The sequence below is a fragment of the Ochlerotatus camptorhynchus genome, unplaced genomic scaffold, assembly GCF_037179485.1.
Source record: "Ochlerotatus camptorhynchus isolate MF236.1 unplaced genomic scaffold, CSIRO-AGI_Acam_v1.1 ptg000233l, whole genome shotgun sequence".
In the NCBI taxonomy this organism is placed as follows: Eukaryota; Metazoa; Arthropoda; class Insecta; order Diptera; family Culicidae; genus Ochlerotatus; species Ochlerotatus camptorhynchus.
The window spans coordinates 38142-63092 of NW_027040723.1; the positions used below are offsets into that span (position 1 = coordinate 38142).

At 39.5% G+C, this 24951-nt stretch overlaps 1 protein-coding gene across 2 annotated transcripts in view; it reads right to left on the reverse strand.

The window, feature by feature from the left end:
• Window positions 1–4163: 4163 nt before the first annotated feature.
• Window positions 4164–24951, reverse strand: part of LOC135704326 (cGMP-dependent 3',5'-cyclic phosphodiesterase-like) — a 171514-nt gene continuing 150726 nt past the window's right edge. For both annotated transcript variants that reach the window (XM_065225760.1, XM_065225758.1), the window contains exons 10-13: window positions 14846–15004; window positions 14409–14737; window positions 5586–6003; window positions 4164–5525 (exon numbers count right to left, since the gene is read on the reverse strand). In XM_065225760.1, coding sequence (XP_065081832.1) covers window positions 5223–5525; window positions 5586–6003; window positions 14409–14737; window positions 14846–15004 — 1209 coding nt within the window. In that variant the 3' untranslated portion in view covers window positions 4164–5222. The remainder of the gene's footprint in view (window positions 5526–5585; window positions 6004–14408; window positions 14738–14845; window positions 15005–24951) is intronic.

A 24951-nucleotide genomic window follows, 5' to 3' on the forward strand; every position in this document is an offset into this window, starting at 1 on the left:
AAATGCAAAATTGAAAGAAATACGTCAAGTTGATATTGACCAAATTTTGACCGTATCACCCTTTAGATGCAGAATCATCAATACAGCTGGTAGCACCATCGACCCGCTAGCAACATACCAACCATGGAGCCAACAGCAGAACGGACGCGGTTCTCCTGACTCAACAAGACGCCAGGCCGGACGCAGTTCTCCTGACCCAGCATGACAACTGCACCGCTGACGACGAGGACTCCTGACGCAGTAGCTAATCGATCATCGATCGATAGGCACCATTCATTTTACCAAATTAATCAGTCAGTCCAGTTTAGGTAGATAGAGTGAAAAGACAAAGGTATTGTAAAGTGAAACTTTGTATTTTGAATTAAGTATAATCAAATAAAAACTTAGTGAAACAGTGATGAAAAATGTTTCTTTAAAACACTGGAATGGAAAGAAGCCCATAATTGTATAACAAAATGGACCCATATCAGTGGATTGAAAGACAATTAAGATCAAAAGCAAATTTGCTGTAATTAGCGGGGACTAATTATTCCTATCAGATGAAAAATGCAACCAAATCGAAAAAAACTTTTTTGTGCAAAATCGAAAATCTGGTCAACGTAACCTGTAACCAATGTTACCACCAGCTAGTTCGTGGCAATACAAGCAGATCCGTGTTCATCAGTGACCCAAGTTCTTCGGAGACTAAAATCATCGAAAACAACGGCATCTTGTTGAAGAACACTATCATCCCAGTACATCTTCAAAACACTTGTGGATATGGACCAAAGAATCTGACTGGAACGTTCTTCATAACATTCAACAACTGTTCAGTTAGTATTGGAAATACCCGCTACGATAGCAAGGTGTTTCGATTCGATCCAAAACCTGACGTTCTTCCGTTACACTTCGTCACCGTTAACAAAACAAATGTTATCGTGAAACCGATAGAATAGCTACATGACCTACAAGCAAACAACCGTCACAGGATAAACCATCTAGAAATCATTAACTAAAAAGACACAATAGAGGAAGCCATTTTCTCATACCTTATCATAGAAATATCGAGGATTAGAAATTTTATGCGAATTCAACAACCCATCTCATCGCAATAAGTTGAACCGGGACGGCTCAATCTAAGAAGGGGAATGTTATGTACAAACGCTTGCTCTACCTATGATCAACCAATCATGACATAGATGCAGAATCATCAATACAGCTGGTAGCAACATCGACTCGCTAACAACATACTAACCATGGAGCCAACAACAGAACGGACGCGGTTCTCCTGACTCATCAAGATAACACGACTGTCGGTTCTTGAAATTTGTCCAAGATCTCAGATTTGAAAACAATAATGGAATATCAACGTTCATATGGTCTTGAAGAAAATATTCATGAATCTGGAATTTTGTGGCTATACCTTGAGAATTTCTGAACAATTTAGGCGAACTTAAAGGGAATTCTAAGGAGTATTATATGAGGGTTCTGAATGGAATTCCATTTTAGTTTTGAGGAGAATTTCAAGCGAAATCCATGAAATGCTTCCAAGACAATTCTGATGACCTTTTGATTTCTGGTAAATGGTTAGGAGATTTGCAAGGGAGTTCTGCGGAGAATTCAAACAAGAAGAGCTTCAATTTAATTCCAAGGGGAGAAGAAAATTCAAAAGATTATTTAAGCATAATTACTATGCCAATATGAGTATAATTCAAAGAGAATTCTGAGAGCTGTAACTGTTTAGTTGCAATGTCGTAGGTTTTAATGTGTGCATGTGGTTTTAGGAAACTGTAGTGTTTTTTTAGTGTCAGTGTTGGGTTAGTAGGATTAGTAGGATTGTTGGTAAAATTGCTGTAAATTGAAAAATGTATAAATTTGTGTTAGTAGGATAAGATTGAAATTGATATTTTTATAAACTTAATTGGGCGAGGCAGGATCGAAAGGGTGTTGTGATCAACTGTGGCAGAAAAACTGAATAGGCGAAGGATATGATATGGATGGGTGGTGATAAGCTACAAGGAAGGAAAATAGAGGACATAAGGAACGAATTGAAAACTGGATGGGAAAAGGACGGCTTTTGCTAGCTGGGATGGTCAACCATTGCCCAGAAGTATACCGGCGTTCGTGCGTACAAGACGTGAGTGGAGTCAAGACTATAGTGAACCGAACAAAGGGCTTATAAGTGCAGTGAACAACCTCCTTCTGTTCCGTTCAGGTAACTTAGTTTGACCAAATTTGATTTTGGCTAGGTTTTAAAAAACCATTTGTCCTTCAGGACCTTTTTTATTTGTTCTACGAATATCCTCACGATCAGCACGTTTCGACTAAGTCAGTCTCGACTGTCTTAGTCTAAAATCCAAGGACCTTTTACTCTCCGGCTTGTAATTGCCAGAAAGGAGAGCATCCTCGGACTCGGAAGTCCTAATCGTTAAGGAGGAAGACCCTTCTCGGCTTGACCAAGGTGGCCTTGTCACGGTCAGCTGATATTGCCAATGAAGGGAGACGCCATTGCCAAAAGAAAATGCTACTTCGGTAGCTGCACAGGGATCGCTACATTTCCTGTTTGCGAACCGCCATCGCAACGCTCAAACACAAGCCTCCAATCCGGCATTGTCGTGACCACAGCTCCAGTCACCAGGCGCCATCTTCCAGCCCAGTTGAAGCCACTGATCTGTCATTGTCGACGGGGTGATCAAGCCACGGACCGCCATCGCGGTCAACCAACATCGGCCTCAACACAATCACCACCCGCGATCGCTCGTCATTGTCCAGCAAACACCACCGGTACGTACCAAAGAAGCAGAAACCCATAGAACACACCCCATAATAGCCCAATAAAACCATCCCCACCATCCCATTCATATAATTTCACCATCACTAGAGAAATCCCACAGTTTCTGCACCCTCCGAATTACCCAGTAGCAAGCCGGCCCTGTGACACAGTTCAGGGGTCTTATGCTACTGAGCTAGTTATCCGGGAGTCTTGGTTGAGCCACTAGGGTGAGTCTCATCTAGTCTCAGAGGAGTCCAAGTGAATGCATATTTTCAAGGAATTGTGAGGAGAGTAACAGGTGAATCTGAAGAAGAATTTAAATTTAAGGTGTATTCCACAGGAATTTTGAGGAGATTTCCAAGGGAATCCTTAGAAGAGCCTAAAAAACATTCCATGGAGTATTCCAATGCAATTCCTTAGAGAATTACATGGAAACTAAAAGTGCAATTCCATGAGATTTCTGTAGTATTTTTGGAGGAATTCCTGAGCAGTTTAGACTTCGGATAAGTTTTAGCTTGGAATATTTGAGATCCTCGAAGGAGGATGGTTACCAGTAATATTCAAAATGCTGGACTTTTTACCGTCAAATGTCTAAGACTTCTTAGCATTTTACATAACCAACATTGCTATTTTTATCGGGGTTTTAAGCATTCTAGCATTCTGACATGGCTAACTGCTTCTTTTCGACACAATTCCGAGAGTGTTCGAGAAGCTGCGTCAGCGTCCGAAACAACAGCTCCAGAATCTGTTGGACAAAGTTGTTCGAACCGTCAAACCCGGACAACTTGAGTCGCTTCGTTCATTTTGGATATACCGTGGAAGAGCTGCGGACATTGCCGCTGAAGTTCTTCCATTCCTCGAAAAGCCCGAATGGGTTCGGATCAAGAGAAACAAACAAGAACCAAAACTCCCAAAAATAGTCGGCACCGGTGGTGTAGTGGTAAGCGTGGCTGCTTTCTAACACCCCAATGGGTCTGGGTTCAATCCCACCCGAGGTCGGTGGGATTTTTCTGAGCCATAAAAATCTCTGGTCACGTCTTCCTTCGGAAGGGAAGTAAAGCCGTTGGTCCCGGCCCATGTGTGTTTGAATGGGTGCGATATCTTACGCAGGTGTGGAAGCTGCCTTCCTGCACATTCGATTGCCGTCAATGGATGGCAATCGATGTCCGTCGGTGATTGGCACTAGATTGCGGAACAGAGACCAACGTTAAATAAAGGAAAGAAGACAAAACTCCCAACGCTGACGGACTTGAACCGGGGACCAACGGCTTTACTTCCCATCCGAAGGAAGGCGTGATCAGAGATGTTATGCCTCAGAACATCCCGGCGGCGCCGACTGGGATTGAACCCAGGCCTGCTGGGGTGAGAGGTAATCACGCTTACCACTACACCTCCGGCGCCGTTACTGACGGACTTTCTCATGGAGGTGTTGAAGATGCAATATCACTTATAAAATGTCTTGAGTTTGAGTATAAATTGCATGAAATTTCCTTCTTCATACTTGCTTCAGAATTGATGTTTGTGCATTGCAATTTCACAGCATGCAGATTAACGGGGTTCAAATTAAAAACTGTTCAGATTAAAAACGGTCAGATTACCGGGGGTGCACGGTATATTATTAGAAGCGGTTTCAAAAATGCACTTTTAGTCCACATCACCACTGATCTGGCAACACTAATAAGTATCTTTCCAATCTGGGACGTGGTAGTAATCAAACGACCACTTAAGGTTTTGCCAATGCCCAGGGTTAGTGAAGCCCGTTTTTGCAACTGTTACTTTAAAAAAATCAATTTATAAGACGTACACGCAGAGAAATTATTTCTAAAGTCAAATGGATATGGTTTTAACTCAGGGCCTAATAGATTTTTGGTATTGATTCAAATATATTATTCGAATAATTCAACGAAACATATTTTAGATTCAACATATCAGCTGTAGAGTCAATCATTCGTTTGTTGATTCTAAAAACCATTTTGTTGATTCAAAAATATGATTTGTTGAAATAATGATAGAATATTTTTGAATCAATAACAAAATACACTATGCCCTGAAACAAACATCCATTTTCCTATGTGTATGGATAATTTTTATATAAAACACCATTTTCACTCATTAGAATAAATCGAAAGACTATTTGGCTATAAAATTACACCGAATAAAACAGCGCTACACACCTGATTCTAACGACTATCGTTTGCCAGCAAACAGTATGGTCGACACGGATTGACATCTAATGGTGGCTAATTACTAAAATCGTACTCTTAATGCTATTAGGCCTAGGAAATAAATAGAAACTATCACTACCTTGGGATCTCCACCCAACACCATACCATCTAATATGTACCTAGTAGAATAAACAATACAGGAAAAATGACTATTCCACACAACTAAACCTAATCACTAGCATCGAGAGGAGCCACCCGACTCAACACAACCGATCAGTAGCACGAACGGTTCTTATTTTCGTAAATTACATACTCGTATTGTTACAGTTTCGTCCCTCAAACTCACAGCATTCATTACCGCCGGTGCAGGTCCCATTCTCCTTTATATATTCCCACTGGTGCCGATTGCTATCGATCGTCTCCAGGAACGGGTGCGTCTCGGGGAAAATCTGTGACAATATTTCGAAGGTCGGTCGCACCACCGTCGTGAGGAACTCTATCTGCAGCACCGGAATGCATGCCTTCTTCCGATCCATCATTTCATTGGGTCGCAATCCCATCTGCTTCTCCAGGTCACCCTCGGCGAAGAACTCGGCGTACACCAGATGCTGTGAAAAAAAAAATATATGTTAAGATCCAGTTTTTTCGCTATCTTTAAACATTCTTACCGCCACGTGCTGCACCGTTCGCCAGCTTTTGATTTGATCGCTCAGGTCGCAACACGTAATCAACAAAGAGAGCAGCAATCGCTGGTTTGAACCTTCGGATAGATTCTCCGCCCGAAGTCGCTTCAAATGAGGAATAATTCGGAAGTGATTCGCCAAATCGGTTGCCAGAATGAGATCTCTCAGAAAATCGATGCATTCCTTGAACTCTTCCGTCGACAGACTGTCCAGTATCTTGCTGCTGGAATCGTTGAGAATGCATATCGCTTGCGACAGATGATGTCTCTCGTTGACGCTTCCTTCGCTACTGTACAAGCGTGCCAGTGGGCTGCTGGATTGGGTTTGATACGTATTGCTCGTTCCCCGATGGTCCAGATCGTGACAGAAGGCAGCGATGAGGAATGAAAAGCCCTGCATCTTCCTGTGAGGGGGAGGGGGAACGTGTTAATGGAGAAGCTTTTTGTTGTTTGTTTCTAATAAGTTTGTCAATAATTTATCTTGCAGGGCTGACGTTTAAACTTTCTGTAGATCTGCCTGTAGAGAATAGGACAAATATATCGTTTGTTATGCTGACATTCATTAGAGATCGATAGTAGGCGAAATATATCGTTTGAGGTAAAGAAAATAATCGATGAAATCAATAGTAGGCTAGTTGATAAAAAGGACACAATAAATCAGTCTTAAGAGTGAGTTCGTAACGAACGGAAGCAAAAAATAAAAAATCGTATGTTTAGCGAAAACTAGAAAAAAGAAAGAAGGAATCGTAAAATTGAACATATTTGTAGTTCTGTGGGGAACGTTTCAGCTCAATTGATCATAAGTTAACAAAGTTACATCATGTCAAAGTTGACCATTTTGTATGGAAATCGGCATGCGCTGCTACTATATTGAACACAACTGTAGATAGGGTTTTTGATCTAATTTCCGTCTTACTAAGGACAACCCGTGCTTTGCCTCTCTTTTCTGAACGAATTTAAACCAAAAATGGAATATTTCTGTCAAAGCTGACTTCTAAATTTATCCACCTTTCCATACGTACCGTTGGATTTGATAAAGAGTCACACATTGTTGAGATATTGTTCAAAATCAAATACTGCTTCTTGATTCTAAATTCGTTCTACGAGTTTCAATTCCGTCCTAACGCATTGAAACGCCATTAGATTTTCTTCGTCCTACGGATAAACGTAGAAAAAGGGGATTCGCTAGAAACGCTTCTTTTGTTTTGAGAACAATGAGTGTAAATATTCATACAATGCGCTCTAACAGGATTTATGTTGAAGCTAATGAACTAACGCATCGGAACAAACCTATTATTGATTTGTGCACGGTGAAATCATTGATATTATTGATCTTTTCTGATCGATAGAACGGAAATGGGTGATTACGACGAAGTATAGCGCTCTACCCTATTGAACATTTTTCAAGATTTCTAAAAATCTGTGATTCTTGGTAGGAAAGGTGAAAAATCAGTAGTTTTCAACCTTTCGTCTGTGAATCGGTAGGCATCCTGAAAATCGGTAGGACTACCGATAAATCGGTAGGTCTGGCCACCCTGGCTCAACCTCCGTTTTACCCGCCACTGAAAGAAATGTACATAAAAACAGAAGCGAGGCATAGCGATCTTGTTTTCACGTACGGGCACGCTGGGATTTTACCACGTGCAGACAACACTCTTTTTGGGCTTCTATGGCGAATGAGCGACACAAAACAAGCAAGGAAAATATGCCTTCGTTCTACCAAAACCACCGCATGCTTAGTTCTCGCAGTCTGAGAACTTTTGCTTGTGCACCAGAAACGCTCGTATTTACAACCAGATCAGTTGTATATGTATTGAAGTCCCGTAAGCTTAATTGCCGCTGTATTAGTGTTTATTTTGTGCACTTCTATCTTTGCACAGTTTAAAGAGGGGGAGAGGTAGCTCATCGATTCTTCCGGTTCGCCTCCTAGCATCGTGCTATAAGGTACCAGGCGATAACCAGGGTAGTTGATCGATAGCTCGATGACATCATTTCGTTGGCGTCTGAAATGGGAAATTCTCATAGCAGGCGTTGACGATGGGACGTTGTCGAGTTGTTGAATAGCAACTATCGTGGTAACTCACTGATTACCTGTCGATCTGCCAAATTTGGAAAGACGTCTGCATTGAATTGTCTCATATAATAATATTCCGCCCACTATATCACAAGAAATTGCGAGTAGCTGAGTGGAATGGAGATAAGTTAAGCATTGGGTACAGGACCAAGTCTCCCCTGGGTGGTGCCAAAAGATGAGCGCAATAGAATCATCAAGATGCCATAAGGCACGGAATGAGACTATTGCATGGCTGGGTAGTCAAAGTCTTCCATTCGTTAGTCATTTCAGGTGGATTAGAACAGGTTTAGGTGGGCGTTGGCCAGATTTGGATTTTTCAGATGTAATCCTGGATAGGACCCTGTCATTAAACGTCGCGTGAAAGTGGAACTTAATGAAGGCCTAAGTACTCTTTCGTAGTTTTTAGTTTTCGGATTTGAAAGATCGTCGGTTACAGTGGCCTGCTTACTGAGCAGAAAAACGCGGTCCCAGGCCCTTACATATCAAAGAGATTTATGGTAAAATCGCTTGTGTATCGTGTATTTTGCGAAACTCGTTGTTGTCGTTGGTTTTGGGTTTGAATGGATACATAAATTTGAGCAACGGTATTATGTGATATGAGGGGCTCGGTGGCCTTAGAGCAACCGTTTTTGCTTACTGAGCAGAACATCATGAGTCTAATCTCAGGCCCATCCACATTCAAGATTCGTCAATCGTTTTATTTGTTAATATGACTACATGGTAATAACAGCAACTCGGTGATTAAAAAGGTGCTCGTCTGCCTAGTGGCAAACGCTTTTGCTTACTGAGCAGAAGACCGTGGGTTTAATCCCAAGCTCCTTCGCGTTATATGATCGTTAGGACATCAATTCAGCTTATCGTTTACCAAAACGAACTCTGCTGCAAACCCAACCCTCTTATCCAACATCCCAGTGATTCCTCGTGGAAGTGCAGAGGTGTTCTCGGCTTCCATCAAAGCGAGTGTCATGTCAACACAATCCTTCCCATTCCTTTCTTGACCTGTGTTCGGGCGCGGCCGGCGCTGGTACTGCCTAATTTAAGATCACCAGTTTTTACACATTGAGGATGATTGCTAGTCCCAATCTTATTCAAATGTCGTAATAATACCTCTGACCAAGGAAAAATGATTTATGTAGTTTTCATAAAAGTTGACGATACAAATACTAATGAGGAAAGGAATTCCGCATTTCCTTTTCCCAAGTCCTTTTCCTCTCCTTCCCTTCCCTTCTTCTCTTTTCAGAAAGCGAGTAATGGCGCTATAACCATATGCCATATAGGGCTAGGACAAGAGTTAGTGCTCAAACCCAACCGCTAGAAGAAAATGGTAGCGAGCAAGGGCGCTATAACCTAGGCGAATACAGCATTCCCTCCGTATAGGTTACGTCCGCACACCGCTCTCTGTTATCCTTCGACTGAGGTCGGCTGGATCGATTGAGGGATGGCAGTGGGTTGGCGGTGCCGTCCACGCTTGTACGGAGGGAGGACTGTACGCTCGAACACAAGGGGTAAATACCTGTGTTCCATCCCAGGAGATCGGACAACCAAGGAGTGTACATTAACTTTCTTAGCTCTGTCACTCCCAACGATTTATATAGCCTATTTTCAAATCCTGCATACGGAGCGGTTGGTACGGTATGTCCCCGCTCTTTGATTACCTGTGGATTAAATGTTAACCACTGTCTATACTTATTAAGTAGACATGGTAAACATTCACTTCCACAAAAATTAACTAAACGCTACACAGTAGGCCTGGCCGCTTTATTGTTTGTTTCACATCCTTGATGTGCAGCAGGCATTAATAATGACAAGAAAAATGATAGATGTATCATTTTCCAGGATTCTTTCAAGTACTGGCTGTGTATGTGTAGACTAGACTAGACTAGACTATTCTATCTTTGCACAGTTTAAAGAAAAGAGAATAAATTGGCACGTATCGCACGTATAGACGAGTGCACGGGTGAACTTTTGTTCATCTACTGAACAAAAATTGACACAATAGCGGGGCCCTGTTTACTAAAAATGAACACACGAATAATGCTCGCGTAACTTTTGAAAAGGGCCTATCATCTTTTGAAAACAACTTCCTAGGTCCTTTTCACGAGAACCGAAGTACGCCTACGCAAACCTTGAGCACTATTGGGAAAGGGAGAATTTCCCCTACCCGATGGTATTGTTAGTTTGCGTGGGCGTATTCGGTTTGCACGAAGAGGACTTAACATGTTAAGTTTACACAAGTTGATAGGCCCGTTTCAAATGTTATGCGAGTATTATTCATGTGTTCATTTTTAGTAAACAGGGCCCCGCTGTTGTGTCGCTTTTTGTCGAGTGAGTGAACTCAAATCCATCGGTGCACTCGTCTATAGGCAACGTCGCATTTGAGTTTCTCTCTGAATTGATTGAATCTTGGAGATCCGTCATTCGTTGTATACCTACCTACACGCACACATCGAATTTTTGATTTTTTTTTAATTTTCTCACTACCATGTCTGCATTTCATTCAGTAGCCTCAGCGCATTGATGGAATATTGTTCATAGCATAGTGCAAAATTAAATAGGAATCATGGAACAGGATATTGTTGATGACCTCCTGAAAAGACCGTTCGCCAGAAGATCCATGGAGGAATAAATGCTTATTGCGAGAATGGACGTCCCACGACCAAAGTTGGACAACTTGAAAACGACATGTAAAAGAAATGGTAAAATCATAACGCGGAACTTTGCTGAAAATGGACAAGTGGAAATTGTTGGTTGTGTCATGCTCGAGGAAATTGCGCGGGAAGTGGAGCATTTCGAGGAAATCGCAATTGGCGTCAACTCTACGCTACTGCTTAGGAAACGGTGAGTAACGATGACACATATCATAAACATGAGACTTAAAAAGAAAATCAATGATTCTATGCAAGAGTAAGCAAAAGTGGTAGCAGAACTGTTTCCCATCATCATTTCGTTTATTTTTTATGCAGGTACCCCCGTCGAAAGATTTGTATCCCATTTTTTTTATTATGCATCAAAATTGGCTTCTACTGTTACAGACAAAATATAAATAAAATAGGTGCACAACTAGTGAATTTTTTCACGTGACGCCACTGGTTACACTGCATTAGAAATTTTCTCGTTTTCAAATCCACCACACGAACGAGCTGTCACTGTTATAGAGATTAGTGACGTTTAACGTACGCACACCCCAAGTAACCATAGGCACGTTATTTCGCCTTTTTGGCTACATACGGGTTTCATCAGAACTTGCAAACACTTGTTTAGCCGTTGTTCAGCTGTATATAGTCAAAAAGGCAAAATAACAGGCCTATGGTTACTTGGGACTAGCGGGTACATCGCCGTGTAAAGTTGTTTGTTATTTTCCTGCAGTTTTAGTGCTGAACGAAGCAGCCATTTTCGCCGTTTTGTACCTGAATAAGAGTCATACAAATGTGGAAAAAATCGTGAAAATTAAAGGAAACCCGAGAAGAAACCCCATAACGAACCTTTTTCAAAGGATCAGGTAAGCTAAAGTCAAGAAACATCAATATAAATACTTGCACTAATCATTATGTTGAGTTCCATGTGATTTGAGGTATCGCACGATGCATTTCGGCGCATGTCAGAATCTGTCCACTACCCGGGGGACCCATCAGAAAGAGGCCATTGTGATCATTGGGTCTGAATATGTCCACCATTGATCTAATTTCTTAATTCTAATCTGATTTAGGTGTCGCATGATGAGTTTTTGATATATCAATCTTTTACGAATTACCCAGTGGAATCTGGAATTTACATTTTTGTTCATATCTTCGGAACCGTACATATCTACACACATACAGAAACATTTTCCGATCCCGTTGAGGTGAGTCCATTGCTATATGCCATTCGTCTCTCCGGGACTTGGAACGAAATTGTGTTTTCCAAGTGATATCAAGCCATTCGGTACAACTTGGCGTGCGAGAAAGTCAAAAAGGTTGATATCAGCAAATTGTGTTAAATTTAGCCAAGTTTTTCTCCCCCAGGTGTGCCAAATGTAATGAATATGTTGCTAGATATATCTTATTTTAAAACTGTATTTATAAAATCTTTACAACAGTGTGAGTGTTTAGCGTCATTCTTTATACTTGGCTTCGTTGTACAGTACTCTCCATTCCTCTATGATCTTTATTTCGATATTCCTTCTTATCTGAATCGTTTCAGCAACCCTGATCAGTGCTGCAAAATCTCGACAATACATGATGATATTGACAATTTTGCCTTGGTCACTCATTTGAGCTAACAGTCACAGTCAAGGCAAACCATGTACATTGTCAATGACAATGCTGTCAATGACGAACATGTGTAGATTTTTTTATTAACTAAATTTGTAAAGAAATTAGATGACTTGAGCAACACAATTACATGGAGCCGTTAAAGTAAACAAGCATCTAAAGGGCGAACACGAAATTATTGCGACACATTCAACAGGGCATAACTTTTTTACCATTGGGTAAAAATCAACCAAATTTTGCACACTTTCTCATTGATGTGTATTGTGTACATGCTGTCAAACTCGAAGTCGTGTTTTTCGATTCAACGAAAATGGAGGTGAAGCAACACGAGTTGAGAGAACAAATTCTTTCCAAACACCTGGAATTTCCTGACCTGTCGCACCGGCAGTTGGGAAAAATGTTGAACATTCACTATTCAACCGTCTCCAGAGTGTTGAAGCGATTCCAGGAGCGGTTGACGTTGGACCACGGCAAAGGAGCTGGAAGAAAACCGGGACCGGAGAACAAAAAGTCGGAGGGAAGGTGAAGCGGATGATTAAAGCAAATCCCAACGTCTCAAGCCATGATTTGGCTAAAAAGATCGGCATGTCGCAGAGCTACGTCCATAATGCAAAGAAGAGAGCTGGACTACATACATACAAGGTACAGAACTTCCCAAACCGCGATGAGCGGCAACAATCGACGGCTAAAACTCGGGCACGGAAGCTCTACGAGAAGATGCTGACAAAATATGGCTGCTGTGTGATGGATGACGAAACGTATATAACAGCCGATTTTAAGCAAATTCCGGGGTTGGAGTTTTTCACCGGCAAGAGCAAGTTCGATTGGACGACAAATTTAAGAAGAAGAAAATGTCGAAGTTCGCCTCCAAATATCTCATTTGGCAGGCCATCTGCTCTTGCGGACTGAGGAGTGAGCCTTTCGTGACAAAGGGCACAGTAAATGGCGAGATCTACAAATCTGAGTGCCTCGAGAAGCGCCTTTTGCCGTTCTTGCAGCAGCACGACGAAGCTCCGCTATTTTGGCCAAATTTGGCATCATGCCACTATTCTAAAAGTGTCCTGGAGTGGTATGAGGCCAATTCTGTCCATTTTGTTCCAAAGGACATAAATCCGCCAAACTGTCCGGAGCTGCGCCCGGTGGAGCAGTACTGGGCAATAATGAAGCGGGAACTTTGGAAGAGCAAGAAGACAGTCAAAGACGAGAAGGACATGTTAAGAAAATGGAAAAAAAAACTGAGAAACTGGTACCGGATGACACTGTAAAGACTTTGATGGAGGGCATCAAGCGAAAATGCGTTCAATTTTACACTCAAGGCTCCATCGATTAACTTTTCTTTTGATTTTGAAGTAAATATATGTATAAAACTACCCTAAAATTTTGGTTTGATTCTAAACATTATAAGAAAATTGGCATGACATATTCGGTGTCGCAATAATTTCGTGTTCGCCCTTTACGTCCTGAACTACTTGGATAACAATAATGTGACACAGAATGCACGAAATTACACTTTTTGTTACCAGGTGAATCTTTGGCATTGACGAAAAATTGAATGATATTATAATATTACTATGAACTAACTACGTTTTCAGAACGAGAAAGAATAGTTTGCTATCTCTTTTTGATCTTCACCGATGGTAGACACGGAGGGACTGCTGCAAGCCGTTATAAAAGTTTCGGTTGCATTCGGGTGTATAGCAAAATTCATTAAACTCAATCTCACCACAGTTTGGTGAGATTTTCAGTTGGTGAGTTTAGTTAGCTTGATATTCCGAGCTGCGAAATCACAGCTTGCAAATCAACCGTAGATGTTTGTTTGTTGAATTTTGTCTACGAAAATCAAGCGTGATCTCAGCATCTCCAACACTGAATATGAGTGAACTAATCTAAAATGGTAGTCGACCTCATTTGTCGTGTAATCGTTATTTATCTTTTTTTATTAATTGCCTTTAACGTATACGGCGTAAATGGATGCATTCTCAACTCCAATTAGGTTCAATTCGTTAATAGAAGGACTTTTGCGCTCAAACATGACTTTTACTAACATTTAAAATTTCGCATCAATTTCATGACCCCTATACCCCCCCTTCCCCATCATACGCAAAACTTCTGCTAATTTTATGCAGCCCAATTACACATTCACAGACATTTCTGAAATTCACAGACATTTTTCGCAGACTTCTGAAAAAAATCTGGCATCTCTGATCTGAATTGATGCGTCGAAAAAAAAAAAACTGGGCTTAAATTTTTGGACATCACACCAAAGTAAATTGAACCTTAACCATTCAGATTATGGTGCTACCTACCCTGGGGTGGATGTATTGTCGGCCTAAATGCCCCTAATTTGGGTCCATACATAAATTCAGCAATCGACTGAATTTTCAATAGCGACCAAAAATATCCATTAGTACCGTCCCAATGACGCGTTCATCTAGATAAAATTGATAAATAGCAGATTTTTAGCGATATAGCCATATCAACTTACGTTATGATTCCGTTTTCTATCAGCTTCAAGTTCATCATCAGCGTGTAGGCAAAGTGAGCAACCGAGAAGGCGTGCCACCAGTTGTGATACGGCGTATCCCGATAGCCTTTCTGTACCAGCAGAATGAATCTTGCCAATTTGTCTTCGGGTATTTGGAACGTCGTAACAAAGTTGAGATCGTAGAACATTTTTATCGACAGTTGCACCGAGAGGGCATAGTTATTCACATCACGAGGACAAAAGTCAAACCGAGGTAAGTCCATTGCAAACTGATCGGCTTCGTGTGCATTGACGGCTTCTAGCACATGCTGGATCTCCGTATCCGGTACCTGCGATGAGATCAAAACAGAAAAAAAAACCAAAGTGGTATTGTATTTGAGTGATGATTGCTCCGTGATACAAAAGAAGATGATAACAACTTCCTGAAATGTCATTACCTTCATGTGATATAGCAGCAGCTCCTGGGAGAGCTTATATCGAGCTTCCGCCTTTTGTACCTGTTTGTGAACGAGCGCATGCATAATACTGATACCGCAGTACACGGAGAAAGCGGTGGCCACTTCTTCGTCACATTTATCAAAGTGGAAGCCGTTTAGCTGAAACGAAAGAAATATTTCATGAAAGACGTTCAAACTTCTTTAGCAAGAATGGCTATGCCCGACCATGACTCTATCAATAGAGACTAATAAGCTGAGATGCGTCAATGACACTTGAATTCAACGATCAACAAGCCAATCACAATAATCCCACATCATCGTGACTATTCACAAACTCAGTTTTTCTACATCACGTGTCGTCAAACATGTTCTCTTAGTCCACAAAATTGCATCACAAGAAACTCCAATCTTACAAACTAAAGAAAAAAGTATCCTCGACTACCACATCTCACAACGTGCCTTGGGGGAGAATGTAACCGTATTCGCTTCGAAACCGCAAAAATATGTGAAACATAAAATCGCTTGTTTGTTCTTGCCCTCGAGCCCTTAGCTGATGGTCCTTTTTGAAGTAGCAAATATTCATTTCCCACACTTGACATCAACAAGAAGCTAAGAGGAAAAACGCAAAACGATTCAGTGTTAGATGGCGTAGGTAAAGTTTCGTATAAGTTAGACATAATCGAAACTAAACAACTCTTTCATGCGAATTTCGTTCGACTGTCGATTGTCACGGTAAAACTTTGGCAACTGAACAAGTTTCTATATTGACTTGTTATCGGATCCCTTGAAGGAAATTTATTCGCCTTTCAGCTAGATGCAAACTTTCAGACAAACTTTCAAGTGCCAACATCTTCTCTAGCGAGCCATTGAAAGTTCGTTTAAGATCTGTGCAAACCATCAACAGCACTGCAGCAGTTTTGATGAACTCGAAATAAATTGCTTCACCCCGTGCTGCGAAGAGACCGACTCTAAAAACTCTTCAACGGATAATTTGCCATATGATTCAATATTCCGTCTCCGCGGAAAGAGCAGCTGACTGCTAATAAATTTTACTCAGTTTATTTTAATAAGCAGTTAACAATGCAAGAGCGATTCAACATTTTAGCTTTTGTGCTATTTCCCTTCTGTTTGTACCGTACCATATTACATTGCATTATTATAGATACCTATACCAGTCCGCATCGTGCTCTCTTGCCGTGCGGATCTTTTTACTGAATGAAGTGTTACAAATTTAAACAGCACTTCTTAGTGCTAAATATTACCACAAATTTTCTACCTTGCTCAACTCTTATTCCTCTTCGATCCTCGTTTGGACCCTACCCAAGGTAATCCTGCTTGGGCATCCGGAAAATTCCTCTTCGATCCATTGGATTCTTATAGTAATCTGCTTGGAAGTCGATTTTGACAAACGTTTTGCTGCCGCCATGGCGCCTAAGCGCAAAAGAGAAGGGCAATCTCTTGATCCCCCTATTCTTTTTTTTTCTTTTATTTGGTTTCCGTCGATCTTGTTTTCCGCACTGAGTACCAATGCTACCGACACCAGGGAGGCAGCTCCCACACCTGGACCCTACTTACCGAGTCGGGGACCAACGGCTTTACTTCCCTTCCGAAGGAAGGCGTGATCAGAGATGTTATGCCTCAGACAATCCCGGTGGCACCGACTGGGATTGAACCCAGGCCTTTTGAGGGGAGAGGCAATCACGCTTACCACTACACCGGCGCCGCTAGATCCCCCTATTCTGATGAAATTTATTTGAGCAATCAAATTGATATGCTCACGGATGATAAGAATGATCCATCACCCAAGCAAAATTCCAGTAAACTTTCCCGGCTTAATGCCAAAAAGGAAAAGGTCCCCCCTATAGTGATAACCACTTCCGATTTTCATGCTCTTCGCACGGAACTTTTGAATTTTGTTAAATTCAAGAATTCATTTCAATTTGGCCATCGGGGTGAATGCCGTGTATTGGCTGAAACCTTGGACGGATTCAATCGTCTCGTCTTACTGAGAAGCAGCACAAATTATTCACTTACGACACCAAAACTGAACGTGTGTTCAAGGTTGTCATGAAAGGACTGCCCAGTGGTGAATCCCTGGATCAGATCGAAGATGAACTGGCAAAATTACTTGGAGTTGTGCCACTCCAAGTAATCAAAATGAAAATGAAATATCGTCCTGGCGATTCGCGCAACGGGATTTCTAATGATTTTTATTTAGTTCACTTCAAGTGTAGTGAACTAAACAACCTTAAGGCCTTAGAAAAAGCTAGCCTCATGCTCCATGTCCGAGTGAAGTGGGAACACTTCAGGAAGTCTGGAGGAAATTTGCAAAACCTCACCCAGTGCCGTAAGTGCCAGGGATGGGGTCACGGAACTAAAAATTGCTACATGCCAGCTAAATGCATGAATTGTGGTGATTCCTCTCACGCAAAGGACCACTGTCCTGTGAAGGAAGATCCTAAGAAATTTAAATGTTCAAATTGTGGTGAAAACCACAGGTCCAATTTTGAAGTTTTTGAAACGTTGAGAGTTTCTGTAGAAACAAAATTTGGACAACTTACGTTTATAGCTGCCTATTTGCCATTCCAATGCGTAGGCCAGTAAAAGAATTTTCTTAGGGGTGACCTACAGATACTTATCCGTCATAGGTCTAAATTCTTCATTATTGGTGATTTTAATGCAAAACACCGCTCATGGAATTATGCTCAAAGCAATTCCAATGGTAATATTCTGTTTGATGATTGTTCTGCAGGTTATTACACTATTCGATATCCAAACAGCCCGACATGCTTTTCTTCAGCAAGAAATCCCTCAACTATTGATTTGGTCTTAACTGATTCAAGTCAACTTTTTAGCCAATTGGTTACCCATGCTGACTTCGGTTCTGATCACCTTCCAGTAACTTATGAAATATCCCAATAAATAATTTATAATCCCAACAGCTCAAGTTTCAATTACCATAGAGCTGATTGGGAGCAATATCGAACATTTATGGAAACCAAAGATGATGTTAATTAGGCTTTTGAATCTCTGACCACTCCTATAGTTGAAGCAAGAGCTGCCTCAGTACCAAAATGCGAGGTTAAATTCGATTCAATTATAATAGACGACGATTTTCAGCTCTTGATCCTTCTGAAAAATGTCCATAGGAGGCAATATCAAAAACAAATTAAAAAGCGATTATCTGCCCTGAGGAACAAAACTTTTGAAAATAATGTTTCTATTATGATGTATATAATGTGTTTTGTGAGTTTGAACTTCATAAAATTTTTGAATAAACCTCAAAAATCTATTCCAGCGCTTAAAGAAGGTGGTAAAATTTTGATCACAAATTCGGAAAATTCTCAGAAACTTGCTAAGCGATTTGAGAGTTCCCATAATTTCAGTTTGGGTCTTACTAGTCCTATTGAGAATTAGGTTGCTCGGGATTATCTGAATATTTTCGCACGGGAAAATATTTTTGATGATTCCTGGACGAGGTGAGATCTATAACAAAAAAGTTTCATAATATGAAAGCTCCTAGTGATGATGGAATTTTCTATATCCTCATCAAAACCCCCAGAGAGTAACTTGTCTTTCTTGGTAAAATTATTTAACAGATGTTTACATTTGGCATACTTTTCGGATAAATGGAAAAATGTAAAAGTTGTTCCAATTTTGAAGCCGGATAAAAATCCAGCTACCGTCCAATAAGTTTGCTTTCTTCAATAAGTAAACTTTTTGAAAAGATAATTTTAAATAGAATGAGGCTTCACATCAAAACGAACTCAATTTTTGCAGATGAGCAGTTTGGATTTCACCATGGGTATTCAACTACGGAGCAACTCTTAAGAATTACCACTTTAATTCGTTCAAACAAATCTGAAGGCTGCTCAACTGGAGAAAAAGCATTCGACATGAAGGTAAATTTTCCATTCAATTGTAGGAAATCAGTTCAAAATTATTTAACTGACAAAACTCTGCAGGTAAATTATCAAAATTCCAAATCTGAACGACTACCTGCTAGAGCAGGAGTTGCTCAGGGTAGCATTATTGGGCCTATATTGTATAACATTTTCACTTCGGACCTCCCTGATTTGCCTCAGGGTTGCCACAAATCTTTGTTCGCTGATGACACAGGCATTTCCGCTAAAGGAAGAAGTCTTCGTGTTATTTGCAGCAGACTGCAGAAAAGTTTAGATATTTTCTCTTCTTATTCCCAAAAATGGAAGATTTCTCCCAACGCTTCCAAAACTCAAATATTTCCACATAAGCCTAGAGCTTGCTTTTTGAAACCTAGTAGTAATCACATAGGCACTTTGAACGGAGTTCCAATTTCCTGGTCAAACCAAGTGAAATATCTTAGATTAGTACTTGACCAAAAATTAACTTTTAAAGATCACATTGAGGGCATTCAAGCCAAATGTATCAAATATATAAAATGTTTGTATTCTCTTATAAACAGAAAATCCAAACTTTGCCTGAAGAATAAACTTCTAATATTTTAACAAGTTTTTAGACTGGGCATGCTTTATGCTGTGCCAATTTGATCTAGTTGTTGCACTACCAGGAAAAAAGCACTTCAAAGGATTCAGAACAAAATTCAGATTTTGAAGTTGCCTTCCTGGTATAGTACTACCGAGGTACATAGAGTTTCGAGTGTTGAGACTTTAGAACAAATGTCAAACAAAATAATTAATAATTTCAGGCAATCCTCAATTGCAACGAATAAGTCCCTTTATACTTAGATAAGATTTAGTTTTAGTTCTTAGTTTTAAGATGTCAATTGTTATACTGACATGCATGTTTAGAAAACCTGTTTAAAATAATTGAATGATTTATCTTTATTAGGGAGGCTTTCAGCCTGGGGCTGGTTCGCCTCCAAAACTGTTTAAAATACTGAATTGCCAAGGCAGGAACAATGTAAAAACACATAACAGATATATATCATAACAATTAAGGCTGGTAAGTTACTGTAGTAACTGGGACACCGAGGATAAAATGAAATGTAATTTATTTTGAATTTGGAACAAATAGAGTTAAAAAACCAGCATAAAGCGTAAACAGTTAGCGATAAGAAAGTTAGGTTTTTTCTAATAAATTTCTCTTAAACTTTGTCGAACAATTTTTCTTTTATTGAAGCTTTAAATCAGTTGATATAACCAAATTATAAAACCTTCACTGACGACCACATTGCTTTAACAACCTCCTGTCAACCGCTTTACAGCCATGTCATGGCTAATTGGCTCAGTTTTAATGCAATAATTTAAACTTGATGAACTACCTTAGGAGTATAGGTTTTATGTCAGTTTTATCACACTCTACACGTGGATGTTAAAAATGAAAGCATAAAACTTCTTTCTGGTCAGAAAGTTTTAACAACCTTTTGCTGACTACCATAAAACTATATTACAACCGCATACATCGCTCCTGAAGAAGTTGATAAAACATGATACGCAAAACATTTGACAACCTTCAAGGTTTTAAGTTGGGTTTATTTGGATGATAGTTAATATTGAGAAATATTTTATTGTGGACAATGTCAGTTTGTAATAATAGCTGATATTGTTGTATATTGGAAATAAGACGACTTTATTACAATTTTGAGCCAATCTGTATATGCTTCAGAGCATACCGTGCAATATTTATGGTAGGCTGTCTCTAAATGCCCCTAATTTGGGCCCGCACATAAATTCAGCAATCGACAAAATTTTCAAGAGCGATCAAAAATATCCATTAGTATCGTCCCAATGCCGCGTTCATCTAGATAAAATTGATAAATAGCAGATTTTTAGCGATGGGCCCAATATTAAGGACTGTTCATTAATGAAAGCAGACACCCGTTTCTCAAAGGAAAATATTTATTTTCGAACAAATTCATAAGTTTACTTTATATAAATGAAAATCAACATACATTTGACCGATTTCATGTGAGTTTGAATGTTTACATCTTATTTCTCTAGAACGCTCGGACTTTTATCTTGATACCGCCCATTAGATTCTGCATTGTGTTCTCACCAGAAGTGGCACTCGACAACCACAAAACCCCGATAAGCTATGTGCTTGCGATGGAATATTTCGTCCCGGGGATGCAGATGATGGCGTTGGAAGTGGACGTAGCAGTCGGCTGTTGAAAAGAACATTTACCATAATGCACAGATTTTCTTTAACAAGCACGTCGACGAGCACATTACCTGGTCTAGATTCGATTCTTCACACATACCAAATCTAGCCTATGACGTCCACTACGTTTAGCTTTATAACTAACTATCTAAACAACCAACAAGGAGAAATTGTAAGTACAAAGTAAAAGCACGTTGCTTTACCTCCCTTTACAAAACTATACAATAACGCGAACGAAACGAAACACTTCCACTGTTATCTGCGTTTCAGCCGAAAGTGAAGCGAAACCGTGACCCTCAGATTAGGGAAGGTGACCTCGGACAAACTCACGGAAGTTCGATTTTCCCGCAAACTTCTTTGAACTAGATCGGCAATGCGAGAGATTATTCTGATCGCTGGCCCTTCGTTTAAAGTCGGGTGAAATACGAAGAACTCTTCATGCCACAGGAGCAAATGGCTTGCCACACCAAACCTTTTTTTTCCAAATTTTTCGGTTCGTATGTATCGCACATCATCAGGCACATCTGTCCTCTGTTCAGCGTTGAAAAATTGCGGCCCGGGAAGTGTACCCAGACAACCAGAATGCACGTATATTCAAAGTTGTTTTCGTGATATACAAACATATATACAAACGAACAAGTCGTATAGAATGCAAAGAAATGGCTTATACGTACAAAAGTGGAGGCCATATACGTGCATATTTTCGTTTAATTTTAAGCGAGTTGATTTAACATCATATGCAATTTGATCTGTAATAACAAATCCATTTTGAAAAGTCTTACGATGTAATCCGATTAAATTTGTGATACAGTACGACGGAAAAATGAGTCATCGCATATAAGTCGGAAATTTGTATTCTATACGATTTAACTTAAACATAATGCGAGGTATGCCATTCTAATATGCGATTTTGACTTAAACTGTAGGAATTTACGATACTGTCTGTACATTGTTATACGACTTCTGGTTGTCTGGGTACTGTTATCCAATTTAACGTACGTCTCGTCGTCCATCAAAATGCACCGGTTCGGCTTTTGAAGGAGAACGTCATACAAGTTCCGTGACCGTATTTTCGAAGAAGCTTTCTGTGAATCCGTCCTTTTGAGTGCTTTTTGCTTCTTGTAGGTTACGATATTGTTATGTTTTTTGATATTCTGCACAGTTCCGACGCTAATGTCACAGTTATCGGAATTCCTTGAAGGCATCATACGGTTGTCATTCACATGCAAATTCTCTGTAATTTGTTTGAATCTCTTGCACTGCATTACACAGGCAACCTCGTTCGCGGAAAAAGGGATCACTTGACCAGTGCAAAACAATACTTGACATAGGCTTGAGTCCCATCATAATGATAATCCCTAAAAAAGCTTTGATTTCTGCTTCAGATACTTTGTTGTTGGTCTCCGTATATGTTAGTTTGTGTAGCTACAATTCAATGATGTCATCATCGAAGAAGTGTACGAAATAAGCTAAAGGTCTCGCATTCCATGGGAAAAAACCTAGGCTTGCAAACGAACATTATCAAAATTGGCTGCATTGGGTTCCTGGGGCCAATCGCCTTTCTTCCAATCCATTTCATCATCGTCTGACTCGTCTACTTGGCAAACATCTTCGATTGGTTGATCGTCATCTGAATCATCCGATTCTGATGTTTCGGATAATGCTTGAGTAGTTGCCTTCTCTAGTTAACCAGTACCATCTATAAACAATATAAAATATGATTCAATATACAAGGTGAGCACGATAATCCTAGTAACAAATCTAGAGCTGCTTAACTATATTCAAAATTTATAAAGGTTTTATTGTAGCTGCAACCATTACCTACAGTTTTATGACGGTCATATACAATGCAAGTCATGGAACATTCTTATTGCTATCTACAAAACCCCTTTGAAGCTTATAAAAAAAACCAACTGATGCTTATGCTATTTTCACTTATGAAAGGTTTTATTATTTATTTATTTATTTGTCGTCAATCAGTGTAGACCGTTTTACAATTGTTGTCTTAAGTGCTATTTTTACAATTTTGTCTTTGTTTATATTTTTTATAATATGTCTTAAGAAAAAGTTAAAACATTACTTCTAGTTGACGTTATGCGACGAATTAAAATATTGCTTTAATTTAGTTTTTGTCATTGTAAAGTCAATGTTATCGCAGTGCTTATTATATGTGTCCATCATTTGGTTCAAGGGTCCAAATTTGGCATAATTCGTACGATGACGATTTGTAGCAAATATATTTCTGTTTCGTAAATGCCTAGATGGTGTATATAAATTTAAGGATGACAATAGTTCTATTGAATCAATTCGATGTGATACGATATCGTTTACGAAAGAAATCATAGCAAATTCACGACGTTCTTTTAATGTTTGGATATTTATGAGCATACACCGAGCTGTGTAAGATGGCAGAGGAAATACAGTCCAACCTAACTTGCGGAGTGCATACAATAGAAACTGCTTTTGAACGGACTCTATTCTTTCTTCGTGTGTGATTGAAAAAGGTGACCAAACTATGCTGCAATATTCTAATATCGATCTTACATAAGCAATGTACAATGTTTTTATCGTATACGGATAGTGAAAGTTATAGCAGAAACGTTTTATGAAACCAAGCATGTTGTTAGCTCTGTTAATAATTGTGTTATAATGATCGGTGAAAGTAAGTTTTGAATCCAAAATAACACCTAGATCCCTGACTCTATCACATTTTTCTACGATCTGGTTTCCTAAAGTGACTGTTATATCAGGTAGCTTTTGTTTTCTACTAATGGTAATGGAGTTACATTTTTTTATATTTAATTGTAGCAGGCTTTTTTGACACCAAGTATGGAATATTTGAATTTCCTCTTTGAATGTGATGATGTCTTTGGCATCTTTTATTTCCAAAAAAAGTTTAATGTCGTCAGCATATATTAAAACTTTCAATTTCTTAATAATGAAAGATATGTCATTGACGAAGAGAATAAATAAAAGTGGTCCTAAATGGGAGCCTTGAGGAACTCCTGAAGTGACATCAACGGGATTTGATATCTTTCCTTTGTATTTTACTATTTGATGACGGTCAGTTAAATATGATTCAAGCCACTTGAGGAGTGCGTAATGAATTCCCATTTTTTGAAGTTTAAAAAGAAGCATGGGTATGTCAATTCGATCAAACGCTTTGCTGAAATCTGTATACAACACTTCTACATGGTTTCCGTTATCCATTGCATTCAAGGAATAATTAATTAATTCGAGCAAATTCGTAGTTGTTGAACGGCCTTTAAAGAAGCCATGTTGCATAGTAGTTATTCTGTTTTTAATTTGAAGAAAGAGTTTTTCATTTACAATCGCCTCGAAAAGTTTCGGAATGCAAGAGATAATAGCTATACCACGATAATTACGTACGTCGGATTTTTTACCCGATTTAAAGATAGGCACTAAAAACGAGTTTTTCCATATTTTAGGGAAGTTTCCGGATTCCAGTGACATATTGAAAATCCAAAATAATGGAGCAGTAAGTTCAATTGCTAAAGTTTTCATAAAAACTGGCGGAACACCGTCAGGGCCAGGACCTTTAGATGCATCTAAATTGTTTAAACCCTTTAAGATATCATGAACCTTGATTTGACTTACGCTGATGTCACTTGAAAATTCTGGATATGATTCAAAATATTCACGGTCACGGTCCTCTTCTGAAAACGTAGTATATATTTCTTGGAAGAAATTTGCAAACAAATTGCATATATCATCCGAGTTCTCACCTATCCTATCGTCCAAATGCATCTTTGAGGGAAAATTATCAGATTTTAATTTGGTTTTCACATAATTGAAGAAGTTTCTAGGACAAGATTTTATTTCAAGTTCAGTTTTTAAATTATACTCCTCAAATGCCATATTCACGGCCAAATTTAACTGATCGCAAATGTCTAAATAGTATGCCAAAGTTTCTTCACTATTATATTTTTTATAAAATTTGTGCGCTTTTTGCTTTCGATTTTTTAAATTTTTCAGTTCCCTGT